Source organism: Callospermophilus lateralis, chromosome 11 (assembly GCF_048772815.1).
Source record: "Callospermophilus lateralis isolate mCalLat2 chromosome 11, mCalLat2.hap1, whole genome shotgun sequence".
Lineage (NCBI taxonomy): Eukaryota > Metazoa > Chordata > Mammalia > Rodentia > Sciuridae > Callospermophilus > Callospermophilus lateralis.
In genome coordinates, this window is record NC_135315.1 from 24,396,571 (window position 1) to 24,424,401 (window position 27,831).

Genomic DNA, 27,831 nt, shown 5'->3' on the forward strand with positions numbered 1-27,831 from the left:
GCGCGCGCGCGTGCGTGAGCACGAGGGCGAGTGTGTGTGCAGGGCCTTCTTGCTTAAGACGCCTGATTTGTGGGCGGGGGGGGGGGTGTGAAGAACAAAGACAAGAGTCCAAATTGCAATCTATGAAGCATTTTCAACAAAATGTTACTCTCCTTCTCTCTTCTCCCCTCTTTGTCTCCGGGGGTGGGCTTCCCCGAAAGTCCCAAACCTGGAGTCCTGGGCGACTGAGGGTGGGAGCTGCTGGAGAGGGGGCCCACCCATTCCCCTTCCCCGCCAGGCAGGGAGCCCAGGCCCAGCTGCGGCTTTCTCAGCTCCGGAAAGTTTCCCCTCACTGTTTGCTTTGCTGCTGTTTAGTTTCTTAACCTTCAGAAATTTATACGCTATAAACTTTTATAGCGGTCATATTCTTTTATTGCTGCGCACACGGCATTGAATTCCTCTCCCGGCTTTTCTCTGCCTCGCACTCTCTCGGTCTCCCTCTCTGAATTTCTCTTTTATGACAACTGATTTCCCCATCTCCGGCTTACTACCATGCGCATCTTCGCCTTTGTTTGTCTTGAAAGAAGCCACCGGGCTGGGGACCCAGGAGCTGCCGCCCGAGGCCACACCAGGCTCCCTCGCCCCCTTTTCCTGCAGCACTCCGATCGGCTCCAGCCTCGCCTTTTGAGTTTCCTTTGAAAAAACAAGCTGACTCCTTGGCTCAATCTCAGCGCCGGCTGAGCCAACGGAGCCTAGGGTGGCCAGACAACCTAGTCTACACCAGCTATAAAGCCAGATTCATTTCCAACACTAACGGAACCCTCCTCAGAAGGCGTAAGGGAGCTTCGCGGTCTCTGCCTCTCTAAGAGGATCACTTCATCCTTTCGTTAGAGAGGGGTAGGCCTGGCATTTTGCAGGCTCTCTTCACTGGGGCCAGTCTTTGTCTCCACCTCTACCCCAATCCACAGGGTCTCCTCGGGTTGCAGTGTGGCAGGGGTGGGCCCGTGAAAAGCTCCAGCAGGAGGCAGCCCGGCAGCGCCGGCCCCACAGCAGTGGAATCCTAAGGCTTGGAGAAGAAAGGCAGGGATCCCCCCAATTGGGATGTTGGGAAAAAGCACTGACTGGGACACTGCAGTCTGAGAGGCCCACAAAGGGCCTCTTGAAACCAAGCTTAATTCTGGGGTCTGTTTGGGAAGATAATTTTTTTTTTTCCAAAGGAGGCATTTGTGTTCCACATTCAGCCCCTACCCAACCTGCCTGCCTCAGAACAAGGCTGCTATTCCATGGCTCTAAAAACCCGGGTGTGTGTGTGGGGGGGGCAAAGAACCCTATGTGGCTGTTCAAATAAGTTCTCAAGCCTGGAACCTGTCTAGATCAGTCTACTCTGCTGCAGGGAATAGCAGAGAGGGTATTGCCTTTTTCCCTTGCATGGTATTTTAAAGTGCCCAAGCCAAAGTGGTGATCTCAGTTGCCTGAGAGAAGAGCCACTTCCAGGAGTTATAGAGCAGGCCTCGCCTTCCCTCTTGCTCTCCAGATAGTGGGGGAGGTCCCCAGAGCAACTGTCTGGTGGAAGACCCCCTGCTCTAGGAAGACCCAGTCCCCTCTCCAAACCACAGATATTTCTTTTCTTCCTCTTCCAGTCTCCTAGTGCTCCTGTTGAATGGCTCTTACTCAATTTAAACACCTTGGGTAGTAATCAGCTATCTGTCAGCTCCACCAGTGAGTGCCCAGAGGTCTGTAGGGTCTAAGAAGAAACTTAGGGAACACAGCAATCTTTTTTCCCAAGCTAAGCTTTTAGCAACTGAGATTTTTACCTATGGTAGACGACAGCCAACACAGAATGAGACTCAGGAGAGATTTATTTTCTAGAGTGATATATATTTTTTGTTCTTTTTCTTTTTTCTTCCAAAACAAACAATTAGAGCTCTAGGCCCCCTGCCCTCCCCACTCCCACCCACAACCCTCCCATATAAGTAACAACTTAAAACAGTCAAACAGTCGAGACAGTCTCCCCCAAAGAAATCACAAAACACAAGCACAATTTCACAACAGCCACAACAATGCAAAAAAAAAAAAAATCTACTGGAATGCCCCCTTGCAGGGTCAGGAGAAGCAGAAGCAAGAGTCCTGGAATTGAAGGGACTGAGTAGTGGGCAAGCAGGGTAGGGGGAGGAAGCAGAGAGTGAGCTTCGCCTGATGCTTAGTTGAGATTTTGCCTCTTTCCTTTGCACGCGGGAACTGTTCCCCAGAAGGATACACAGAACCAGCCACACAGAGCAAATCACCACCCAGGCTGGTGCAGTGGGAAGTGAAGCCCAGTGCTAGAGTGGGCAGTCTAACGGTTTTTCCTTGTATGTCAGGAAACCCAGTGGGATGAAGAGAGATGCGACAGCTCAGTGCCCTGGGGCCATAGCTCCTCCCTGTCCCCTATAGCTTACTCCAGAAGAAAGCTGGGAAGTCCATTCACAATAAATTCTCAATCCGAGTCTCCAAACCTGGCCTTCCTGTCTACAATGGGGTTGACATGGGAAGTGGGGGTGAAGGGTTGAGGGAGTGTTCTAGAAGGGGCAGCTTGACTCCCTGGTGCAAGGTGGATTTAGCTGAACAGAGTTGATTTCAGAGCTGAAGGGGATGCAGAAGAATGCAGGGGCTGTGCAGAGCAAGAAAAGCTACAGTCTCTGTCAAGTGGGGCACAGATGAATGGGGGAGGACATTATCAAGGCTCTACAACCCACAGTTTGACCTTCTTTTGTTGGAAGGTGAGGAAAACATCATGCAGAATTAACATTTCCTGCAACAAAATGTATATGGAAGGGGCTCCATCTAAGATAACTTCATAAAACCACTTACTGCCTTTTCTTGCCCTTTCTATCCTACCACCTTGGGGACTAGGTTATCCCCATCTGCCACAGGCAGTGTACTGGGGTATAGTTGGCAATTCCATGTGGGATGGTATTGGGATGCTGAGACTTTGGGCTGCAGCACCTCGCTCAGGCTTCTGTCTCTAGACATCTTCCTGGTATGTATTTGTATCTGGGGTAGAAACCCAAGGTTGCCTGATGATTTGAGAGCTGTTCTGCCAGACTTGGTGTGTGATGTTTGCACTTACAGTGTCATTTCATTTGACTTAATTTCACCAATTTACTGTGAACTCCAAACTTTATGCCTGTGGGCGTCTACTAGGCTGTGTGCGGTTGGCGTGTCCCTGGGTGACTTCTGCATAGGTGCAGAGAAGGAAAAGGCGGACTGGAAGTGAGGGGATAGGACTTCTCAGAAAAATTACAGGGGATTCTAGGAGTTTGACTAGCATCTCTCTTTCCTGGTGGCTCATCCCTTTCTTTAGGAACCAACTACTTCTATCTTCTAACTTAACAAAACTTTCTTCTGACATCCAGGAAGAAGGGAGGGACAGGTATGGGCAAAGGAAAGGAGGCAGGCTCTAGGTGCAGTTGAGGGACTGTGGAGAGGAAGCCCTTCCCCATTCACTTGAATACATCTCAGACAGCACTGGCTTTGCAGCCATCACATAAATAAGAGCAAGATGGGGAAGGGCTGGGAGAGGCTGGGAAGGGCAGGGGTGATCTTTACTCCTTGCCCTGCTCCTTATTCATTTTCTTCATTTTCATCCGCCGGTTCTGAAACCAGATTTTGACTTGTCTCTCACTCAGATTGAGGAGTCTGGCCACTTCGTGCCTGCGGTCCCTGGTGAGGTACATATTGAACAGAAACTCCTTCTCTAGCTCCAGCGTCTGGTATTTGGTGTAGGGACAGCGCTTTTTCCGGGAAGAGCGGGCGTGCAGCCAGTTGGCAGAGGGGTTGGCTGAAAGAGAAGCAGGGATAGAATCAAAGGAAGGAAGGGGGTGAAGGGCCCCAGACCAAGAAGTGCACCCTTGGTCTCCTCTCTCCATCTGACATTGGAGAAGAGCACTTGGGCCTTCAAGCTTCCAGACAAGGTCCCAGAAATGGGCCAGCAGCCACTAAAGACACTTTAGAAAGGATGAGGCCAAACTTGTGCCTAGGCTTCCTCACATACTTTCAGAGCTTCAAGAATGCCTCAAGTTCTCTCAATCTTTTTCCACTTGGTCCAAACTGGTAGGACTCAGGTCAGAATCCAGCATGTCTGGAGCCCCACCATCAGCACACTAGAATGGCTAGGTGAGGTCAACTTGAAGGATCCCTGGCTCTAGGTCTGAGAGGAGAGATGAGGGATTGGGAGAGGGAGAATGGCTTCTCTTCAGTCATATCCAAGAGATCCCCTAGTACACCCTGCCTTGATCATGAGAGAGCTTGCATCTCTAGGCCACATGGCAGCAGGCATGTGTAGCTACATAGATATTCCCCCTCCCTGCCACCACACACCACAAATATGGGTCCACACTTAGAGCCGCAAGCAAACATTCAGCACACTCCAATTCATGAGAAACCCAATTGCAACCATTTATCAACTCCAGCCTCTGGACAGGGAAGCACTAGGGCTCACAGATTACTTATGGCTGCAATAGCCTCTTCTTTTCTGCTGCTCAGCTTGCAGTTTGGTTAACACAAGTTCAGGGAAACTGGGGAGCAAAATTGCTCCAGTCCCAAGGTGGAGAGCCAGAGATAAGGTAGGGGTAACAGAGAGCCCTTCACAGCACATCTAGCCTTTTAATTGGTCCTGTATATGTGGAAGGGGACAGATAAAGGGGGCAGATAAACTGAGTTAAAGAAGGGCAAAAAGAGGAAACAAAAATATATACAGGGTTCTCTTTTTCTCCTTACTATCTTTCCCCAGACCCTAGAACTCAGAAAAGTTGCCAAATAAAGCTGAGCTAATTAAAAATAACATCCACCCTCTCCCAGCTTCCTTCTCCCCAAATGAAAAGCATTGAATTAAAAAAATATATATTCAGTTCATCCTACACTAAGTACCATGTCTTACCAATTTGCAGCACTATTTTCTTAATGTGATTGTCTGGGATGGGACCCACAGCCGCATTAAATATGAAAGAGGGAAAAAAACTGTTAATAATTGATCCTCGCCAAATGGCCGCCTTGCAATAATGGGCTTTCCAGGCAGTTTGGGGGTATGGGGTGGTGGTGTCTGGGTATGTGAGGGAGGGTTTGGGAAGAGCTGTTTCCCCAAATGCCAGCTCTTATGATTCGACCTGGCTGGTTGGAGGTGTGGGACCCACAGGAGCCTGGGGAGAGTGGGGCAGCTTTTTACTTTTTGCAGGCAAGGAGCTCCAAAGGTTCAGTGGACCACTCTATTGGTGGGATCTGGTGCGGCGAACAGAAACTAAAAATCTGACTCCTTACTCCCCCAAAAGAGTAAGAGGTGAGGACTCAACCCACCGGCATGCATGTAGGTTATTGTTTGGGGCTAAGAGCCCCCCAATTGACTTGCCCTTCTCTGCTTAAAAAATTCGAGAACCCTCTCCTCCCAGCCAGCAGCACCTTCTGGAAATTAGCCAGACTTGGGGTTCTGACAGGGGTGCTATTGAGGAGAGGGAGGCGAGGAGAAATTCCCCACGAAGGGTAAAGTTCTCCGCCTTTCCTCACCCGTCTTTGCCCCCACCACTCTTCTCCCTGGGGTCTCTTCGGGATGTCACCTTCTCTGCTCTGGCGGTGGGCCCCGAAATTCGGAAGTGATTCCCCGACTCCCCGCGAGGCGGACAGCCTTGGCTGGGGCTAAGGAGCCCCGCGGAGAGCAGCGGGAGCCGCAGAAAAGGAAGCGGCAACCCGAGCGAGGATGCCGAAGAGGGGAGGGGGCCACCGGAGGGAAGGCTCCCGGGGAGGGGCCGGCGCATCCGGGGAGGGGGCTCAGTCACCGCATCCTGGGCTTCCCCCGCCCCTCCCGGCGCCGGCTGCGGACCCTGAGCGGCTACTGCGCGAGATCTGCTAGGAACAATCCTCCGCCAAGCTGTTGCATCGCAAATAAAATCCTAATGAGCCCCCTCCCCCTTCCCCTTGGCCGGCTTTTACGGTCTGCGCGTGGCTCGGGGAGCTCTGCCAGCCGCGCGGTCCGGGGCAGCCCCGTACGCTCCGGTCGGTGCCGGCGCAGGGTCTTGGCCTCGCTGGCCATCAGCCCCGAGCTCCTCCAGCTCCTTTCCCGGCTGTTGCGAGTCTTATCCGGCTTTCAACCGGGCCTCGGGGAAAGAGGGGGAAGGGAGGGTGAGAGACCAGCGAGTTGGTCCCCGAGCCCCAGTTCCCCACATAACTTGGGAGCAGTGGGGGCGGCGTTGCTCAGACGTTTCAGTCTCCCCTTCTAGGGCATTCGGCATTTTCCTCTCCCTTCTTCCTTCCTGCTTCCCTTCCTTCATCTTTCCTCCACCCCGAGATCTCTCCGGCCATCGCCGCGTTTTCCCTTCACATTGTCCCAGTTTATTGCCTCTCCCCTCCCCTCCCCCTCGCCTGGCCTTCGGCCTGGGTATTTCCTCACTTTTTATAACTTACTTTGATCCGGCCTCTCTTTGTCCTCGCTTCCTTCGCAAATTTTATTGTCCCCGTAGCCGGGTCTTTGATTAGACAGGACGGCCTCCCTGCCCGCCGAAGTTTCCAAACTGTACTCGGGCGTGCCCTGTTTGAGCAGCTCCCCAGGCGCGCCCAGCAGCGGCTCCGCCTTCACCGCCGCCTGGCCCTGCCCCGGGGCAGCTTCGCCGCGAGGCGCGGGCTCCAGCCAGGTGCGGAGGTACCTGCTCTCGGCCGGCGGGACGCCCTGGGGCTGGATGTAGGGGTGGTAGACAGACGGCAGGCTTCCGGACGCGTGCGGGCTCAGCGGCGCCCAGGAGGCGCCGAACACCGGCGCTTTGGGCTGGAAGCTGCACGAGGGGAACTCCAGGTGCTCCGCGTGGCCCGGCTGCCGCGGGCTCGCGTACTGGCCGGAAGGAAACTTGGCTGGAGGCGCGTCCTCACTCTCGTGACTTATGATCGAGTCGACATAATAGCTGCTAAGCGTCCCAGAAATGGACATTCTCAGACATTATCCGGGCGCTCGCAGGGGGAAGGGAAGCGCTCGCGCGGCGGCGCCCAAGCAGGGAGAGGTGGCACCCGGACCGGTGTGAGGGCTTTCGGACGCGACCCCCCCAACCCCCCACCCTCCCACCCCCACCCCCTGCTCAACTTCTCAGCCAACAAAGTACAGTGGAGCAGCCCGGCTCAGCGCTCCTTGCAAAATGATTGGTCAAAGTTTTTCCGACTGCCTGATAAAGCGTCAGCTCCGACATAAATCAATCGGGCGAGGGGGCTGCGCTCTCGCTGTCATCCGTCCGCACTGCATTCCATATCGAGGATGGATTGTTTTATGCTGATGCAATGTGCTATCACGTCAGGGCTCCGGCGGCCACGTAACCCCAGCCTGAGCTGCTGGTCGCCCGGCCTCCTCCCGCCTTTGCAGGAAGGGGGGGGTATTCTCGACATGGGGCGGCGGGGGCGGAGGAGAGGCGGAGGCAAGCAGCGGGCTGCCGCGCAAGGGGGACGGCAGCAGTGGAGCCCTCTCCCTAGGCGGGTCGGAGAGGGAGGGAGGGAGAGCACGCAGAGGGGGAGAGAGAGCGCGCCCCAGCCCCGGGAGCAGCCAGAGAGGTCCCACTGGATAATTAAAGAGGAGGTAGTTCTGCCCCCCCAACACCTCCACCTCCACCCCGCAGGCCCTCATTTCCTCTTCTCTGTCCCCTTGACAGAAGATGTTTATTAAACAACAGCAGCAGCAGCAATCCACAGGAGATGAAGTGCAAGGGATGGGGGAGAATTTGGGGATTTTATAGGGCGTTATCAGCTTTGGAGGGGGTTCAGGTGCACTATTTGGGGAGAGATTTATATGACTGGGAGCTTCCCCTTCTTCCACAGTGGCACAGGGAGGAGAGAAGGGAATAAAATGGGATGAATGTTCAAGGACCCACTCACTATGTGTACTGAAATGAGAACCTGCCAGAGGTCAAAGGGATTCATTAGGCCCTGGAAACTCGAGCCTCCAAAAGAGTTTAATACAACTAACCAAAGTCTTTAACTCCTTTAAATTTCTTGGGTCTTTTTGGGTGTGTGGGGGCCTGATATTTCTATTTTCCTTCAATGAGAAACTTCCCAGGCCCCTAAAATTGGGCAGATGAGGGAGCTAAATAAAAGAGGTTAAGTTAGTTCCCTTAAGGTGTCACAGAGTGGAGGCTTGGGAAAGGGTCCCCAGCCAGAATGGGAAGAGGTCCCATTCCACCCAGAAAAGGAGGAGCAGAGGCTAAATTTTCCACCCTCCTGTCCAGCTCTTCTAATTCGGATTGTCCTTCTGGACGACTTACAAACACTGGTATAGGGCACCAACATGAGCAGCAAGCCCCCAGGGTCAGTCTCTCCCCCACCCGTTGCTTTCCCTCCCGCTGATCCCCTCGCTGGAGCTTCCAAATAGTCCGTTTTATTAGAATCTACTCCGCGGCCCAGAGAAGGAACTCCCCCGGGGCTGCTGGCTGGCTTCCTGGCTCTTCTCCCGGCCACTGCTCCTTCAGTTTCTGCCCTGGGTACAATCGCCTCTCCTGGCGTGTGTCTCCGGTATTCGCAGACCCTAGACAGACCCAAATCCCTCGGGTTGGGTTTAGGGGCAGATTTCCTGGCAATTTTCTGACCCTGGACCATTATAAGGCAGGCTGCCCTCAGAGCCATGGCCTCAGCCCCCGCCCAGTCCTTTTAACAAAAGCGGGCCGTTCTAACTTGGGGTTTTATCTTTTTGGCCACTACCCCTCTGCCCTGCGGAAGGCTGCGGATAACCTCCGCACACGCACAGAAACACTCCCGCCCGCTTTTCTTTCCAAATGAAGCCATCTCGTGTCATTACGTGTGAAATACGAGGGCGAAGCGCCATATTTCTTCACATTATGGCGATTTCAAAATGATTTTTTAAAGATCAATGCTGGAGCCCAGCCGGCCCCCTCCTACGCTACCCCCCGCTCTCTGAGGGCGACAGCCGGGCAGATCCGGAACCAAACAGCGTGAAGATCTGCTTTTTCCATAGGACCCAAATGGGGAAACAAAAATCCGATGCAAATTCTTTTAAGTAGCGGCTGGACGCTTGGGAAAGTCGAAGGAGCTCCCTGGACTTGCCAGCTAGAAACCTGGGCGCAGTTAAGGCAAAGCACCTGTTCTTTATTTCCCAGACTTTTGGAGTCTGCTGTTGGCTTTACCTGTGATAAATATATTCTGCAGGGAAAAAAAAAAAAAACTCCCTGCCATAAATAACGGCGTTATGAAGCATGGCGGGCTGAGTATATGATTTCTGTAGTATATAAATTAGGGCCCAAAAGGACATGTGAACTGTGGGCTGGGGCTTTTTTTTTTTTTTTTTTTTTTTATGGAAAAGTCACAGCCCTGGGCTGTTCTTAAGATCCAAGCTGTGCAGACACTGGGCTCTGACTGCCGCCCTCCTGGTTCCTACTCTCTGGCCCTGGCTTTGCCGGAATGCCTCTCTGCAACAAGAGAGGAACCCAGAGGGCCGCTTAGTTTAGGGGAAAAGTTAGAGGAAGAAGAACGTTTGGGCTCATAGCTCACGTCCTGCAGCAAGGGTGAGATGTTCCAGCAGACAAAGTTTCAGGTTTGTGGGTTGCTAACTGTTTGGGGAGTTTTCCCTAATCTCTGGTGACTCCTAGATGCTGGGTAAGTAGGGGACTCAGGGCTCTTTTCTGAGGCTTAAGCTTCGTTTTTGCTCACAAAGAAGCTGGAAAGTGGGAACAATTTCAGAATGACTTGTTTTGGAGGTCTTAGTCTTCTTGAGAGAGGAAATTCTTGAGGGAAGAGAGTGAACTTGCCCTCAGTTCCTGGAGTCTGCATCCCAGCTCATCTTCCTCCAGTTGGAGATATGGATGCATCAAGCAATGTGTCTCACCCCAGCCAAGCTTTCTAGAAAGTATTGTTGCCCCAAATTGGAGTCCAACTCCAGCTCAAGCATATGATTAAAGGGTTATTGAAAAGGGCACCCCTTGCTTACGTGCTCTGAGAATATATGAATTCCCCAAACTTTGTTTTCTCCCCAGACAATGGTACCCACCATGACAGGAGAGCAAACAGGATTGTGGCCCCTGGAACCCAGCTTCTAAAGACACTTAATAGAGGGGCCACTCTGTTGGGGGGGTCACTTTGTCCTGAGAGAGCAAAACTGCTCCACACCCCACTCCCAATCCTAAAAAGAAAAAAATAAAACCCTGCCTTCCCTCACAGCCTCTTGCCATTCCTTGCACTGAAGCCTCCCTTGAACACAGCTGGGGCTGGGGCTGGGGCTGGAGTTGGTTGCTGGTAGCTTGGGAAGAGCAGGCAGGAAAAAGCAGGCAGCCCCAGTCTACAGGGGAGCCAGAGCAGCCAAGAGCAAAGAGGCCGAGGTTTGAAGAGCAGAGGCCGATGGTGTCTTGAATCAGCTGGTGAGTGCCTGTGCTTTGGGGGCAACTTTTAGAAGGGTACTTGCCCAAAAAAGAGAGAAAATCTGGAGGGAGGAAAGCAAATGGTAGACATATTAGAAAGTAAAAATAAAAACAATGAAAAAAGGGAAATTGTTTTTAATTAATAAGCTAAGCTGAAACTGACGCATATTGTATTTGAATAGATATGTGCACCCTGTATGTTTATTTCAAATAAATATTTATGTATGGGAAACTAGTACTCAAATGTTATGTGCTCTATACTGTGTAAATATATAATAAATAAGTTTGCCCAGCTACAATACTGGATGTGCCTGGGCGTTCATGTATAAGATCTAATTACGCATATGTGGATACCTGCATAACCTTTGTGAAAGATGTGGGCTAATGATTCTGCTCATATAAGATGATCAGTGAACCAAAAGCTTGTGTGTACATTTTCTATAAACATCAACACTCTTATGGAGAGAGCAAAAACCTGGGGATTTGTGTATTTGAAATGTGGCTATAAAATATTAGCTGATTTAGAAGTCTCACTTGAAAATCTGCCCTTAATTGATATTCAAGAAAAATATATGCCATATCTTCAAACAAATGCATGTACCTTAAAGCTGGATTCTATTACAATTTCCTTCCAGAATATTTGTCTAAAAGATGAAGGAAATGCCTCAAACTGACCCAGGAAAGGTCATGAAATTTGGTGACTTTTTGTCTGACCATGAAATCCTTTACTGTGTATCTTACCCCGAATTGCAAGAACAGTGTGCATTGTGTGATGCTTATTTCATGGAAGTGATGGGCATAGGAGTAAAGGCAACCTATGTAACATGGTTACATATGCATACATATAACTTCCACAAGTGTGAAGCAAAGGTAGACAGAAATGAGCTGAGTGGGAAAGTCCTCAGGTAACTGTAGAGGTTATGCAGAAGCATTGCTGTGTACAACAAAATTAGAAAAATTCCCAATCCATGTTCTCAAGCACTGAAGGCATTTCTTCTGATCCAGGATCAGAGACCCACTCTGGGAAAGAGTAAAGTGTGAGGACACTTAGATCTCCGGTGGAAACAGGATCCCCAAACCTGTCCCTTTATCCAAAAGGCCTCCAAAATAGATATCACATCGAAACTGCACACTCTGGGTCAAACCTCAATGTTTCCATATCCCCCAAGTGGGAATCTTAATTGTAAAGTAACGAAATCTTCTGCCAAACCTCCCTCCTAAGATGTTAGAGGTGAAAGGAAGGATGGAGAGGTCAGTGGCCCCATCGACCTCCGGAATCTTCTTAGGAACTCTCAGCCATCAAGGATATCCAAGGCAGTGGGGGTGGTTGACTTCTTGGGGAGGGGGTATCCAGAAGGCCAAACGGGGTGGGTAGCAGGCGGGGCGGAAAGGAGGCGAGCAGGTAGAAGGTTATTACGGAATTGCGGAATTGCTTCCATAAAACCTGTGGCTGTTGTAAAACTCTGCTTTCCAAAGACTTTATTTCCCCTTTCTCTCTAACATCCCCCCCCCCTTTTTTCTTTTTACAGCACTTTTCCTGGGAGGGGGTTGCCAAGGGAAGCTAGAGATGGAAGACAGTCAGGCTCCATCCTGGGAGTTGACTGGACAGGTTTGTGAGAGGCCGAGAGAGAGAGAAGCAAGGTAAGGCTGCAGGGGTATTCCAGACCTTCTTCACCCAGACGCTCTTCACTCAGACCCCAGGATCAAAAAATATCAAGGGACAGCTTTGCTGGCCTTTGCTTATCAAGACAGTGGGTTGAAAGCTACATTTCCCCTGTACTGGGTTGGGTCTTCCCAGTGCCCTCTGCTGTAGCAGAGGCCCCTTGTTCAGAGAGCCCCCTGGCCCAGACTGGCGCCCGGAGCCTCATCCGGTCGGGCCTCTTTCCTGGGCCCCTTTGCATATTTCCTCTGCCTGAAGCAGGGGGGAAATTTTAGGAACAAAAGTTAGCTTATGTTTTGGCAAATCCCCCTCCTTCCACCAGCACTTCTAGTTATTCCTTTACTGGGCACAGAGCCAACAGCCTTAAGAGGGCTGGGGTCAGAAAGGGTAGCAATCTCACCCAGCCCCAACCCTCTGCCCCAGCCCCTCACTACGTCAGACAATACTGAATTACTGAGCAGCCTGGGTTTGCCAGTAGCTGGGATATCAGGCCCTTCTCCTAGGGGGAAGCCCTCAGGATCTACCTGAACCCACAGCCCAGCTCAAGGGCCCTTGGCCACTCAGTGGAGAAGGAGCCCATTGGAGTTTAGGAGTGAAAGGACTTTTTTTTTTAAACCTACCTCTGGAGGTCCTATCCCACTAGGGGGCCCTAGGAAGGGCACTGAGGACCAGTAAAGGGAGATTACAAGAGATTATGATGTTTCCTTTCAGAATGGGGCTTATTAAACCCTCTTCAAGGACCTGAAACTTCCTGGTAAGGTGGAGCCCTGTTCCTAAAAGTTACAAAGACTTCAAGGACCTCCTGTGTCTCTGTTGAAACCAAGCTTTTGTGTAGTTGGGGAGACTTTTTCTGTCTGGAAGGTTCTGAATGTAGAAAGGAGCCCAAGACGTTAAGGCAGAAAGCTGGAAAACCTAACTGGCATCCTTGGTTCTGCAGAACAGCTCAACCACTGCCATTAAGGTGCCTTTGGAGAGCTGAGGGCTCCCCACTCCCCCTATACCCTCTAAACATACACTAAAAGCATCCAGAAGTGGGAAGATGTCCCAGAATTCCCCAGATTTCTTCTCTGGGGAACATTCTTGCTGCTCTTGGATGAAGGAACTCAAACATTTTCACCATTTTGCAAGAGTGATACATCAGTCCTAAGATCCCCCACCCCACTCCTCCAGCTAAGCGAGGAGCAGTAACTGCCGTGAATCTGGTGGTTTAATGTCGTTGTGTTCAGAAACCCAGGCCCAACAACATGAAACTACCTAATTCACTCAGCAGTCTCAATTCAAGCTCCAGGTCAAGGGCTCACTGGGGCAGACCCTGTGGCCATCCTGTGGGCCAAAATGGCCACTTAACTTACTTTCTTCTACTTATTTTCCTCCATTTCTTCTCACAGAATCCAGTTGCTAGTAAGCAATGTATCTAAGGTACTGGATCCAGAATTCCAGATGAAAGGGTCCTGGCAGCTCAGATTCCAGGAACTTCTCTCTTCCAGGAGCACTGGCCAGAGAAGACCCTGGGCCAAGCTCCAGGCCTAGGCATGGCCCTTTGATATACCTGCTTGGTGTCTGCCTCCTCAGCCTGTCTCTGCAGTTGGAAGTCTCCACAGATGAAAAGGATTTTCAACTTCAAACTGTTATGAAGGTATGTCTACACTCACCATATGGCTAGACCCTGTATTCCAGGGTCACCCAGCCTCCCAGGACAGCTCTGAGAACCCAAATCTTCTACAACCACCCTCAGTTTTGAGACTGGGGTGTGCACAGACAGGAGAAGGGGCCAAGAAGAGCAAGAAAGAAAGTGACAGGGACAAAGTGCAAGAAAGAAAGTGACGGTTTACCGAGCATCAATATCAAGAATTCTAGATAGCAACAGAGGAAGAATGTGATTTGGAGGGAGCAGCCAACTGACAGGAATAATCTCTATGAAGTCACCCTGCTGAAATGGTCCAAGGCCCAGGCTCCAGAGACGCTGAGCTGCCCCAGGTAAGAATTCATTTCGCCTTTACAATGGAAGCGGGAGGCTATGGACCTGGATTGGCACGCAGAAAACAAATTTGCTTCTTCCTTACTGACCTTCTGTCTGGGCCCTTCATCCCCGCCCCCCGACGTCCCCCACTGCCCAGCCCTACCTCCCCAGACATTCGTGTACTCACAGGTGCTCACACCTGCGCTGCACTCATCCCACAACCACCCGCAGCCTCTCCCAGCGGGCTTACCTGGGCTGCAGCGGCCGCGGGGATGGGTGGAAGCATCCAAGCATCCGTCGGAAGGTACTGTCCCCGTCTAGATGAGGACCGGTTCCCTCCGGGCCTCAACCCGGAGGCCAGTGTCCAAGTGGCCACGTGTCCGGCGAGGAAGCCCGAGGCAACGAAGGAGTCTGCCGGGCGGCCGGCTCCCCCTCCTGGGTATAAATCTTGGGGACCGGAAATACAATAAAACTTCACCGTGTTGATGAACTTCAAACGGTTTACATCCCTTCCTGCCCTGAAAAGAAAGACGGCCGGGGGCGGGTTAAAAGGAAGGGGAAACAAATTTACGAGCCGAAGAAGTACCCTCCTCGTCTTCTTTCTTTTGCTTGCACAGACTTTGTCCGCGTGGAGAGAAGCAGCCTTGGTCCCCCGGCCTTTGCCTCAGCCACGATGACCGCCAGGCGTGCTTTTCTCCTCTCCCGGGAGCGCGGCGCGCTGACCCGACCCTTGCGAGGCCCGAACGCCTCACCGCCAGGACTGTAAGCCACCGCCTAGAGAATTCACGGGGCCCCGAGCACTGTCAAGTGCTGCTGGGATGCTGCTCCCAGTCTGTCTCCAAGGTTCTCAGAGGCGCTTCTTGCTAAAGCCCGGACTCTCCCAGTTTTGCCCCGTGGCCTCCATTCTTTGCATCTTTCCGCTGAATCCGGGTTTTTTTTTAGTGTGTGTGTTTTGGGTTTTTTTTTTTTTTTTTTCACCTCTCTAGCGGCCAGACCTTTGCCCTGTCCCGCCCGTTTATTATTGCCAGGTGCTTGCAAAACCAGAGATAAGATTCAGCAAAACTCTCTAGACTCCAAAGGGGGCTGAGGGGACCAGAGGTTCCTTAGGAGAAGCCCGAGGGACCGGTCGACAAAGTGGAAATGACAGCCAGAGAGGAGTGGTGTTCAAATCTGCCTCCACCACGGACTTCTGTCTGGATCTTTAAAAGCTTCAAGTCAAACAAAAACAACCACTACCCAAGTTTCAATTCTCCACTGTATAGTTCTTTTCTGCTCTGAACCCGTTTGCTTTTTCCAAAACTTTGTGAAATCCGGATTTGCTACCAGGCTACTGTGAACCAAAACTAAGGAAAATCTCTTTTCCTCTTTGAGCTCCAGGTAACTGGGAGCAAAGATACTGACTTCCTGCTCCCTTTGTCTGGGGCACCTGTGAAGTGCTTTTTTGGGGTAAGAGAAGTTATTCTCTCCAACTGCCCCTAAACACCAAGGCTTCAGATCTTAGACACACTGGAGGGCTGAGATTAGCTCAGGCTTTGCTCAGGTACAGGGTGGAGACACAGCTGCAGGCCCAGGAGGGGTACCCCATCCCCCAAACACACAGGTGCAGCCTGAACCAGCCAACTCCATTCCTCTCCCCAAGCATACGTGCCAAAGCATTGCTGGAGATTTTTTTTTTTTTTAATGAAAAAGAAAATGGAATGGCCTCAGAAAATAATCAGGCTGTCTTCTATCATTTAAAAAAAGGTTTTTTTGTTTTTTTGTTTTTTTTTTCTCTGACAGGCTAACTGTTGCAGGCAGTTCCACTCTGCCCTGGCCTGACCAGGGTTAAAAGTGACATAGTGGTGATGATGGGGTGCCCTCTGGCCCCTTCCTGGCACCAAAAGGGAGGAAGGAAGGGGGAGCTGTTTAACAGCTGGAAGACAGGAAGAATCTTGTTTCTATCCAACATTCACATTTCGGGATTTGCTTGGGGAGGCCCCCTCCAGTTCCTCTCCTCATTATGTGCCCCAATTCTCTAATTTTGCTCTTTATCACGCTATATTTTTATTTAAAATACTGTGATGGCACCTACTGGCTTTCACCCCTTCTATTAGAATTTGCCTCTGAGAACCATAGAGAAGGGCGGAGGGCATAAATGAGGGACCAGCAGTTTCTAAGCTATTTTAGGACTGCTATTTTTCTGTCCCCTTCCAGGGACCTGCCACCAGGGTAGGTCAGTGTGCTGGCTCCCAGCCAATTTCTGGCCAGATCTCTGTAGCTACCTGGATGAGGAAACAGGTTCTTTAGAAAACCTGAAGAGGCTACAGCCTTAAAACAACACACCTGTGCACAGGCATGTTTTGCATTCACTTTCAGGGGCTTTGCAGCTTCATCCACTCCCCGCCCCAGATGCCAGGCCACTGATCTCAGTTTAAAAAATAAAACTCTACCAAAGGACACCTCACACCCATTCTGCAGATTCCTTCCAAGGTCACCTAGCCTGAAAGAAACAAGTCATCTTTCAAATGCTCAGTACAGACTCCCATGGTCACATGGACAGAGATACCCTCCTAAACACCACTTAGACCCCTAGCTGAGCTGGTGGTTACTGAGTAGAGACCTTTTAGGTAGTTTTTGTTTGGTTTGGATGGTGCTGGGGGGTGGGTCTTGTGCATGCAAGTCAAGCACTCTACCAACTGAGCTATATCCCAGTCCTATGTAGTTCTTTTTTACACTCCGAAATATTTTCCAAATACGTTTTCAAAAAGCAGGTCAGTCTCCAAATTATTCAAAAATTGATGGCCAAGCTGTAAGGTTCAGGGACAACTTCCCCTTTCCCTTTTCTTCCTAGAAGGTAAAGCAGGGTATTAGCATTAAGGGGAGGGGCTGGATAATTTGGGTGGTGAGAGGAGAAAGTGTAGAAACAAATGCAGAACAGAAGACCCTTAAAGAAAAAAAAAAATTGAGACCCTCTTCCATTTAGTGAGAGTCACAGGAATAAGTATTTCTGAGAATTTCTGGCTCCTCTCCCTTCCTGAGGTTTATTATGGGGAGGAGGGGAGGTGGTTTCAGAGAACTGTAGCCCAGTCCCTGATCCAAGCTAAAATTTGTTTTGTTTTGTTTTTGCCATTTCTGACGGCGGCTTGGGAAGCAGCTCTGTTGTGGCGGGCGAGTGAGGCCGAGGCCGCGACCGACCTCTAGGCGGCGCCCTGGCGTTGACTCCTCCAGGCACAAATCCTCCTGCAGCTCTGTGTTCTGTGCTGGGTGAAAGGGCCGGTTTCTGCCGACGCACTGGGCTTGGCCTGGAGTTGGCCGCCGGCGGGTCGCCTTTGGCGCCCTCTGCCAAGCAAGAGAAACAAGATTAAAAGAGTGCTGGCTGGAAAACGAATCACAACTAATCAAGGACCCCCGCCCCTACCCACCCCCCCACCCAGCCCCATCCCCGACGCTAGGGAGCCTTCCAGAGCCCGAATCTTCTTTGATCTCCCCTGCAGCCGGCTGGAGGGCAGCGCCAGGGACTTTAACTCCCTCCCTCAACTTGCAGAAGACGACACTGGGGTTCTATGAAATTAAGTGTTTAGCCCAAGATCAGAGCAGCTTTTAATAAAGTGGTGAGGCAGAGGATGTGACCTCCACTTCGAATGGAATTTTCTTCCTCCAAATTATGACAATCAGCCACCCCAACAAACTTGTTTTTCTTATAATTCATTTCTGGAAAGTCAGCCTTTGGGGGTTGTCTTTGTTGGAAGTGTGGGGGCTTGGGGGGCATAAGAAAAGTGGAGGCCCATACAGGCGCAGCTCAGCCAGGACCATGACAAATCCAGTCCCCTCCCTTCCAGGAAATGGCCAGTTTATAACTTTCCTAACTGTGTGATACTGGAGGAGTGTTTTCAACCTTTCAAAGGCCCTAATGAAAAAGACCTATTGGACAGGGATATTGTGAGCTTTGAATAAGAGGTCCTAATCATTAAAATAAAATGTTGGCTATAGGACTGCTTCATAACCTCAAAAAAAACAGGGACAATTAGGGTTGGTGGCAGGTCACTATTCTTCTTGGCCTAAATGAGACCTCTGTTAAGTCCTAGGTGGAGCAAAAAAAGAGAGCCCTTCCCTGGGACTCAACAACTCTGGGTCTGTGCTTAGAGACATCCAGGACCTGGGAAACACTGCATGGGAGAAATCAAGGTCCCTGGATCCCTTCACCCAAGGCAGAGGCGCCATTTTACATGGCGGAGCCCTAAAGCTCTCTGCTTAAATTATTCCCAGGGGAAAGGAGCCAGAGAATCCCCAGTAGGGGAGGAAAAGGAGAGAGGCCGATCCGGACGCTGGGGCGGGGCAGTAAAGAGTATGCTACTACAGGCCAACTACAGCGATGGGTTTGCCGGGGCCTTCAGTCCCAGGGGATGCTCCTTTCCCAGCCGGGCAGCAGTTCTCATGGACGCCTAATTACTGCGTGCACATCTGGAGCAGCTGTGCCCCACCCGGCCTTGGGCCCATTATTTCCCTCCAAACCCTATTTTCATTCTCAAGGCTGAGTCATAAAAGACTCTGGAGGCAGAATAAAGTCGGGTCTGTGTGTGTCAGCATTCCTGTGTGTGCGTGTGCGCGCGACCGCGCGGCGTCTGTGCGTCTCCCTGTGATTGCCCAATGGATTCGCAAAAGTTGGGAGGAAAATGGAGCAACATCAGGCGAATTCAACTGCGAACATACTGTCGGCCTCATTATCCGCCCATTTCAAGGGAAAGCATTTGGGTCTAGGAATTAGCCAGTTAATTGCCTCACTTCTTTGTTCACTTTAGGGCAGGAGAAACTATTTGCCTTCTATTAAAACATTCTATATTTCAAAACTTTTTAAGATCTTCTCATTCTCCATTTTATTTCCACTCGTTATACCCTTGAACATTTAGATCTGCCAGTATCACATCAACTTTACCGAAAACACACACACACACACACACACACACACACACACGCACGCGCGCGACTGGAAAACTGTTTCTGTGCCTGAAAAATCTGGATATCTTAACTCTTAAGTTTTTTGTAATGATTAATTAATGTACTGTGTGCCTAGGATCTAGTACAATTCCTGGTGCACAGAGAGCATTAAATGGTAAATGGTAGCTATTAATGAATAGAAGGAGGAGGAGGAGGAGCAGGAGCAGGAGGAGGAGGAGGAGGAGGCAGCGGCAGCGGCAGAAGGGGGAGGAGGAGGAAGCCTGCTTTGTTCTCAGAGAACCAGTCTAGGTTGGAGGGTGTGAGTCTTAGCCTGCATGTGTATAGTGTATTCTTTTGACTTAGAGCAATGTCCATAAAAGTGAGGCCCCTTGAACCCCTTGGCCTGTAACTACCTCTTCAATAAGGAACAGAGAATTGGGGCAATTATCTGGCTCATTTCAGGTTCAAACTCCTTTTAGCTTGAAGAATCTGGGTCTCATGGGGAAAAGTCTGGGAAGCCAGCCACAGCATATATTCAATTGACTTCTAGGTGAGCCCTTTCCCTTTGCTGGAGTGAGCAGGGTACCATCCTGCCTTAGAAAATGGATAAAAAAAATAAAAATAAAAACAGGGGGTAAAGGGACTGGAATTAAAGAGAACAAATGAGAAATGCTTGAGAAAAATCAGGTCTTATCCACTTCCTGGGGCAGTCAGGAGGTCTTGGGGCTCTCCATGCTCCCGCCCAGAAACTCTTCAAACCAGTCAGGATTTTACCCGACAGGGACTTTCATTCCATATTCAGTGAACGTTTATTGAGCACCTACTGTGTGCCCAGCATTGGGCTGAGATGTGCAGCTCCAGTGGGAGCCACACCCCACCAATCAGCAGTGCTGACTTGGCAGACATTGAGAGGTCTGGCTCCCAGAAACAAGCCCAGGGACAGGAGAAGGAGGGAAACCCTGCTGAGCAAGAACTTTTGGCCAATGGAAGGCAGCTTTTCAGGGCCAAAGTCCTGGTGCAGGGGTGGAGCCCAAGGGTCGGGTGCCCCCCACATTGTCTGTCAGAAAGAGGCCAACTCCGCAGTGGGGACAGCCCTGTGGGAGTAAGGGTGGAGTGTAGGGGAGCAAGGAGGGGTGAAAAGATGACTAGAGGCTCCTGACCCTCAGTTGGAAGTTCCTGAAAACATTAATTAGCTTTCTTTAATTAGTAGAGAGCAAATGGGCATATATTCCTTCTGCTCTGATTAAAAGCATTTAGGTCAGGTTTTCACAGCCAGGATTATTCAGTTTAAGCTGCCCCAAGCAGAAAATTGTTTATTTTTTTTTCTCTTTATCTTCAGGCAGGGGTTTGAATACTATTAGCCAGTCATTGGCTTCTTGTCACAGACCAGGGCTATAGGTGGGCTGGTAGGTGGTCTTTGTGCCAGCTCAAAGAGGGGCAATCGGAAATGGTTAGAGCCTTATCTGCTTCAAGTCACCTTTATTTGAAATGTGTAGGTAACTGAGAAATGTGTAGGTACTGTAGGTAGGAGAGCCGGGGCATGGTGGGTATATGTGTGTGCAGGGGAAGGTAAAATTGACCAGATAATTCTGGTTTCCTTAATATGTCTGAACATAATCCTAGAAAAAAAAATTGCTTACTTCTCAGACTCCAAAAAAAGCCTAGCTTTTCTTCTGGAAGATCTGGCTTGGTCAACTCATATCATTTTACTAGGCTAGGCAAGAAAAGCTAACTCAACTTCTATATGGAAATAAACCTCAACACTTGAAGCTGGGTAAAACTGGGAGATCTCCAGGACGCAGAGATTACATACTGTTTGGCTGTTATAAATATACTGTTTGGCTGTTTATAAAGATTATAAAAGTATTTAGGAGCAAATCCTCCCCCTTCCAGCACAGAGTTTGATATTCCCCAGCCTCAAACCTTGGTTTAATTCCTCAGTTCCCATGCCCAGTTGGAATACCTGAGGAAACTGAACAGATAGATCAATAAGGGACACAAAAGAACATTCTATTGCCTCATCTGATCCCCATTTTGCTTTCTTGGCTCAGAACATTAGCTATGGGGTTGTCTCTGGATATCTGTCTCTCTCCAGTAGAGTCCCAATAGAGTTCTTTAGCAGCTGAGAGGCTGCCCAAACCTGGTCCCACCCATAGCCAGTCCAAGATCAACTTTCCCCAGTAAAACTCTTCCTACTGTCACCAGCTCCCTGGTGTCTGGAAAGAAACACTGACCCCCTCCCCCCGCTGGAAGTCTGGACCTTACTGGCAATGGTGTGTATCATTGCCACCTGAATGTTTTGAAAGGTGAAGGTTGGCCTGGAGAACACAGAGGCAACAGTCAAAGGGAAAAAGTGACACTGTGGCATTTTCTGAACACCAGCTCCTTTGATCATTCCAAATAGGAATTCTTAACCTAGGCTCTGAGGAGACTAAAACCCTCTGAAATGGTGGGTTTGGCAAGTATAATAAAGTGCATTTTCCCCCTGGGTAGATCAGCATTTTTCATCAAATTTTAAAATATCAGTGGGTGATATTTAAAATAAGAACTTCTCATCAACCATTCACATATAAGCACTCAAAAATGTGAATCAGAGGGAGGAGAGTGAACTGGACTTGGTGCCTAAAAAGACAAATTAAAAGACAGGACAATCATGTGCACAAAGGTCAGGTAGATACTGTCACCTGGTTTTGCCTGAAATATCAGGCATCTGATCAAATATGCTGAAATCTCTAGGACTAAGACAAGGCAGCCCACACTATCCAATGCCCACTTCATGCACAGTTGCTTCATGGAGAAGGAGTATGTAAGCTGTGTCTCTAATCAAAATGATACAGAATTTGCTCCACTAGGGCCTGTACCTTCTCCTGCAATATGCTGCCTTGTCTTAAGCTGGTCCATACTGAATGTTTCAGGAAACACTTCCCTTCTCAAAAAGGCCCTCCCCTTCAAGAGGAAATATTTTTTCCGGTGTCCAGTTACCACAGTTACAGCCAAGTTTAAGGAGCTCACTCTGGACTAAGGAGCGGAGACCGCCAATGGGGCCGCCTCCTGTAAACTTTGAGTTCTTTTGGCCCTCCCCTCGCTGGGGTCTGAAAAGGGCACAAGAGACGGCTGGACAGGTAGACAGAAGTAGGTACAAAGAAAGTGATCCTCGACGACCGGCAGAGAAAAGATGGAGAAATACAAAGAGAAATTAAATAGCTGGTCAGGAAGAGAGAGCTGGAGCGCTATGAGCAGGTGGAGCAGCCAAAACCCGGGTGCTGAGAAGGGCTCAGAGAGGCGGCACGCCCTCTGTTTCCCATCCTTACCGGGAGGTTAAAGACACCTCCTCAGCGCCCCCTCGTTCCAAACCGCACCATTACAACTTCTCGGGCTCCTTAATGTTCTGATTAATTGGCTGGCTGGGGGATGAAGGTACCCCTCTGCCAGGGACCCGGCGGTGTTTCGTTAGATCGTTTGTTAATGATGAGGAGGAAGGTAGAATCCGGAGAGAGAAAACACACAATTGGAGAATGGGGCGAGCGACGCTGGCCTGGAGAGAGCAAGTGAACTGTTCTTTGGGGGCAGCAGATATATTTTGGAGCGCTGAGATCCAGGCACTAGGACCCACTCCCCTCTGGGCAGATGATCTTGAAGATCTTGCTCACTTGTTACAGGCGAGGGAGCCCTGTGTGACGCTCCGCCCTAGGGTTGAGTCGGATCTCTCTCTATTGCTCTGTCCGAGCGTTCAAGATCCCGCTTGGGGCGAGGCGCTAGGTCGCGTTTACAGGCACTCCTTGAGCTGATGTCTGGACTGAGCCTTCCGATCCCAGTTCATTTCCTCCCATCCCAGACAGTGGAAGTTGTGGGTCTTTCAGGCTTTTGGCTTTGTGGGACTTGAGGGCGCATCTGTGTTAACTGCGACCTCCCTTTGCCCCTTAGGTGCTGCTTTGCGACGCCAAGGCAGTATTTGAAAACCTCTTTTCTAATCCCTCTGTTAGGCATCCTCCCCTAAATTCTGGGACTCAGGGCCTCCAGATTCCGCCGCTGCGGCAACTGCGTTATGGAGGCCTGGGCCGGAGGAGCACAGAATTCCAGAGAGCCCCTGACCCTTCTCCTGCTCCAACACTGCAGCTTCTGCACCTCCCTGTCCTTTGCAGTCATGATGCCTACTGTAGAGATGCAGTCTGAAAGGGGGCCAGCGGCTTGCACAGAGATCACTCTGCACCCAGCCCAGCCAGAGGCGAAGGTACAGAGCCCCAGAGGGGAGCACTGCGGGTGCGCGCCGTCGGGGTGCGCCATGGAATCCTGCCCAGGGGAATCTAGACTAAGGACTTGCGTTGGTTCTGCGCAGTACCAAGCTGTTACGAAGACTGCTGTGGAGGGGTGCAGAGGTCTCCAATACCTCATTAAGACTTCCGACTTCCCCGACTACTCTACCTGCGTGAGACCTGGTCACACAGCAGTGACGCTGTCAGGAACAGCAAAGCAGGGACCTCTTAGCTCTCAGGGGAAGACCAGCAGGGAGAAGGTTGCTACAGGATCTATTTCCTCTGGTTCACCTCGGAGTCGAATTGAAGAAGAGGTAAGAGTAGAAATTTGGGCCCGCTCCCTTTTATTGTTTTTAAGGAGTGAGGTATCTGGCCATTGATTTCTCTCTCCATAGGGAAGTTTCCCGAGTACTGGCCGAATAGTCCTTGCTGGTCTGCACCTCAGCGCCCTCCCTGAGGACCAGTCAAGGGTAACTTTTCTGGGTGGGTGAGGCTTGGATTTTTGTTATTTGTTCGTTTTGTGGTGCTGAGAATGAATCCAGGGCCTCGTGCAGGATGGGCAACTGAGCTATAACCCTAGCCTCTCCTGGTCATGTTTTGTCATTATTGTTACTAATATCCAGATTATTGTGAATTAAGGTCCCCTCCTCCACTCTGGCTGAGATTCTACCTTAAACAGTAGTCTAGAAATACTTCAAAAGAGAAGGGCGATAAGTTCAAAGCCAGTCTCAGCAATGGCCAAGGTTCTAAGCAACTCAGTGAGACCCTGTCTCTAAATAAAATACAGAGAGAGAGAGAGAGAGAGAGAGAGAGAGAGAGAGAGAGAGAGAGAAGGGTGAGAATGGAAGAAACTCAGAGGGCCCCAAGATGGGTGACCAGCTAGTGGGGATGCTTTGGCATTAATTATCCTTGCAAGGTAAAGGCTATTCTCATAGCCTGTGGAGAGGTAAGGATGGAAAATAGGATCAGGGTGGCAACTTGGTATCTTCCCAAGAAAGAAGGCATTGTATTTCAGACCCAATTTTTAGGCTCTGGGTATTTTTTTCCCTTTGATTTACAGTCAAAGGTAGGGAGGGACACATTGCCACCTGGGTGTTTTTAAGCTAAAGGTTGACCTGGTTAGGATGAAGATATCAACTGAGGAGGGGAAAAGGGAAGATCTACACTCTACTGACCATATTTGGTTTTACCCTCTTCCAGGCACATATTTCTCTGATCAATCCTAATAGGTCTTAACCTAAGATTTACAGAATTTGAGTCCCTCTGAAATTGTGTGATTTCACAGTTCTACCAAAAAAAAAAAAAAAAAAAAAAAAAAAAAAACCACAAAAGTTAGATGTCACTTTCTGAGAAGCCCTGGGGAGGGGGTGTGAGCAAAATCTGGCATGGGGAAAGGAGGTTAGCCCTGCTGCCTAACTCCATTGAGTTCAGGACCCCCAAACTCTGAAACTCAAGCTGATCCTATCCACATTGCCACACTGATGGATAAAGATTTTCTTTATTGCTTTCAGAATGAGTCTGAGTGCTTAATCAGGGCTTCTGCTCTTTTCTTTAAAATATTCTTTATTTTTGGCCCAGAGTGGATTTGGTGGGAGGGCTTGGAACAGCTAGATAGGAGAGGGACCTGGGCTTCTAGTATCTGATTTCACCTCTAGTGGTGAAGAGCTCAAGGTTCCCCACCAGCAAGTTCAGAACAAAGCCTGCCTTAGATAGTTGCTCAATTGGTGTCAGGCCTTGCCTCAACCCTCCTTCCCTCTTCCCCCAGACTCCTTTCCTCTGTGACCCCAGACCTCCTGACCAAACTGCAGACTCCTTCTACTTCTAGCCACCTAAATAACTAGTGATTTTTTTTCTTCTCTCATTTTTGAAAACTAAAGAAGCCCCAAACCTTTAGTTCCTCTTGAGGAATAAGATGCTTTTGGATCTTGGAGTGGAAAGAAGTATTGTGGAATTAAATAGCCTGTAAATCTCAGAGAGCAGGCTCCAATATGATAATTTGGTTCCAATCATTGTTTGGGTACTGTCTGAATGGACCAAATATCTCCCCCTTTCCCTTCCATCCCTTTCCTTCAAGCCCAGAAGTCATGCATTTTCTGACTTCCAGAGTTTAGAGAAAAAGAGAAGACAAAACCTGTGAGTAACAGAGAGATGAGGAAGGTGAAAATGAGAGAGAATTCTAATAGATTAAAATAATGAAACACTCCTTCTAACCCAAAAGCATTTGAAGGCTTATGTTTGTTTTAATACAACCAGGAAGAACAGAATTTGGAGGTGGGCTGAGTAGGAGACAAAGTTCCCATCCCAAAGGATACTCCCTAAGGATGCTTCTTACATGGGTTCATTGCCTTTTGAGGTGATGCAAAGGTAGAACTGACAGCCATTTGTAGTAGTGGGTCTTTCACATTGTACTGTGGTAGAGCAAGGATCCAAAGAGATCCTCAGAGATCTTCCCACAATACCCTACCTGGGGCTTGTTAAGTTTTTCCTTGCATTTGTTCTTGGGGCAGTGTGTGTGTGTGTGTATGTGTGTGTGTGTGTTGTGTTAGGGTACTGGTTCTAAATTATAGCACAGGGCAGGCAGCTCTCCTCCTGGGGAGTCAAGGGCTATCTGGTTAGGAGTGGAGGTTGTTTCATCCCAATTAGGCGGGGGGGGGGGGGGGGGGGGGGGGGGGGGGGGGGTTGTATCTGGACTTGGATCCAAGCTAACCCGTTCAGACTCTAGGGAAAGGAAGGAGCAGCAGCCCCAAAGTGGGCAGGAAAATCTTCAGCATCTTTTCCTCAAAGGGTCAGGGAAGTTCACTGAGAAACAGGAACTTTCACTCAGAGAGCCCACCTTCTCCATTATAAGTCTTTGTACTTCTATTTATCCTGAGCACAGCCCTATGCAGCACATTGCCAAATTTAGCATGTATGGAGTACCTGAAAGGTACTATGTATTGTCTTACTTTGGGAGGGGGGGGTGCACGTTTCTTACCTATTACCTTTATTATAGAGCACAACACAATTGGAAGCACACAATTTTGTCTCTTTTGCATGTTTGGGTAAATCGTCAATCTTTTTTTTTAAATATGTTTTGGTTGTAGATGGACACAATACCTTTATTTATTTATCTTTATGTGGTGCTGTGCCCAAACCCAGTGCCTCACCCATGCTAGGTGAGTGCTTTACCACTGAGCCACAACCCCAGCCCTGAATCATCAATCTTTACACGATGAGAGGGGCAGTTGCTGTCATATAAGATTCCTCACCAACTCCTGCAGCAGCTAATTCCTCTGAGACCACACAATACTCACAAGATCCACACCTCTCTTCAAAAGGGAATAATTTTTGTATTGACCCAATAGCTGGTTCATAAAGATTGAGACTCTTTTCCTGCCTTCTGCCCACTCCCATAAACAACAGGCCCCTCAACAAAAATGCACACACTGTGTTTTTTGTGAGTGTGAGTTTCAAGTAAGATGGCGGCGCCTGGCACCCCTTGAGAATCAGATGCACGCTTTCCCGGGCAGGAGGCCATCGGAGGCCCATCGCAGTTCAGAAGAGGAAGGAAACCTAGGTCCCCTTGCTGCCCCCAAAAGTGAAGCAAAAACTTCCCTGAGAATTCTTCCCCTGTTCCAGAGGGCAGCTAGAGAGAGCTGATTTTACACCTCAGGATCTGGGCGCTCATGTCTGGGCCCAGAGTTCCAAACAGAAATTTCTCATTTTTATCCAGAAAACGGCCTTTTTTCCTCTTCAAGTGATCTCCACTCCCCCACGCCCCCCCCTCCCAGCCGCTGGACCCTGCCTCTCCCACTACCGCGGTTGTGAGCGGGAAGAACCGGCGCAGAAGGCCTGAGACTGAGCCGGGCGCTCAGCACCGGGCCCTGGGGAGCCAGAGTAGCGGGTAGAGCGAGGAGGGGCGCGCCGCTCGCCCCCACGCACACACCTCCGCTTTGAGTGAGAGAGGAAGGCGCGAGCGAGTGGAGAGGCCAAGGCGTTCTGGGTGGGCGCCCGAGGCCCCACCCAGGAACCTGGTCGGTCTGGAGCTCAAGGTTAGGTTGTGGCCCGGAGTAGCCCACGCTCGCCACGGTCAGTCCTGGAAGCCTGGTCGGGGGCCGCCCAGCCTGGAGAGGGTTTTTTTTTTTTTTTTTTAAACACCGCAGCTCTGATCTGCGTGGTTGCGGCCCCCAGCGGCGAAAGCAAGAGCGGGGAGCGGCTCACCTACCTCTCACAACCGCGCCGTCCTCCTGCGTCTTCCCAAGAGGAATCCTGGGCTTCTAGGGACGAAGGTGAGGGCGCTCAGAGCAAGGAGTTACGTGGCCCCGGGTGGCCGCCCGGACCGCCGCCCCTTTGAGGCCTCTGAGGCCGTGTCTGTGGCTGGGCGGCGCCGACGGCGCAGGGGGCGCGAAGGGACTCAAGCGTCCTGCGTCCGCCTGGCGCCGGCGAGTTTGAGGGAGAGGACTGGGCCGGCCAGGTGGATTGGCACCGGCACCTCTTTTCTTCGCGTCCGCCCGGGCGGGGCTCCAGCCAATCTCACCTGCCCCCGCCTTGGGGCGCCGTCGGATCACCGCGTGGCGGTTACTGGGATGGGCCTTGCGCGTTTGTGAAAGGCCAGAGCAGTGGCGGAAAGGCGCCGCGATGGCTGGGAGGGAGGAGGTTGGAGAGGGTGAGGGTGTGTATGTGTGTGCGTGCGCGTGTGTGGAGAGAGAGGGAGAGAGA

General features: G+C 50.4%; 1 protein-coding gene across 2 annotated transcripts; it reads right to left on the reverse strand.

Moving 5' to 3' along the window:
- Nucleotides 1-1,953: 1,953 nt before the first annotated feature.
- Nucleotides 1,954-27,697, reverse strand: Hoxb9 (homeobox B9). 2 transcript variants are annotated; one of them, XR_013092667.2, is made up of 4 exons: nt 27,338-27,697; nt 17,141-17,284; nt 14,217-14,484; nt 3,719-3,799 (listed from the first exon to the last, which is right to left on the reverse strand). XR_013092667.2 is itself a non-coding variant. In XM_076869971.2 (2 exons), the coding sequence occupies exons 1-2, from the start codon at nt 6,926-6,928 to the stop codon at nt 3,564-3,566; spliced, it is 753 nt and encodes a 250-aa protein (XP_076726086.1). In that variant the 3' UTR covers nt 1,954-3,563. The 2 variants fall into 2 exon arrangements, 1 of the variants encoding a protein (XP_076726086.1); XM_076869971.2 differs by lacking the exons at nt 14,217-14,484; nt 17,141-17,284; nt 27,338-27,697 and adding an exon at nt 6,412-6,928 and having other exon boundaries at nt 1,954-3,799.
- Nucleotides 27,698-27,831: the final 134 nt, after the last annotated feature.

Excerpts from the sequence above, each read along its gene's own strand:
- Hoxb9 (XM_076869971.2), bottom strand. The coding sequence starts at position 6,928 with ATGTCCATTTCTGGGACGCTTAGCAGCTATTATGTCGACTCGATCATA. Across the intron at positions 3,800-6,411 it reads CAAAGAGAGGCCGGATCAAA|CCAACCCCTCTGCCAACTGG; the intron begins GTAAGTTATAAA and ends CTTCTCTTTCAG.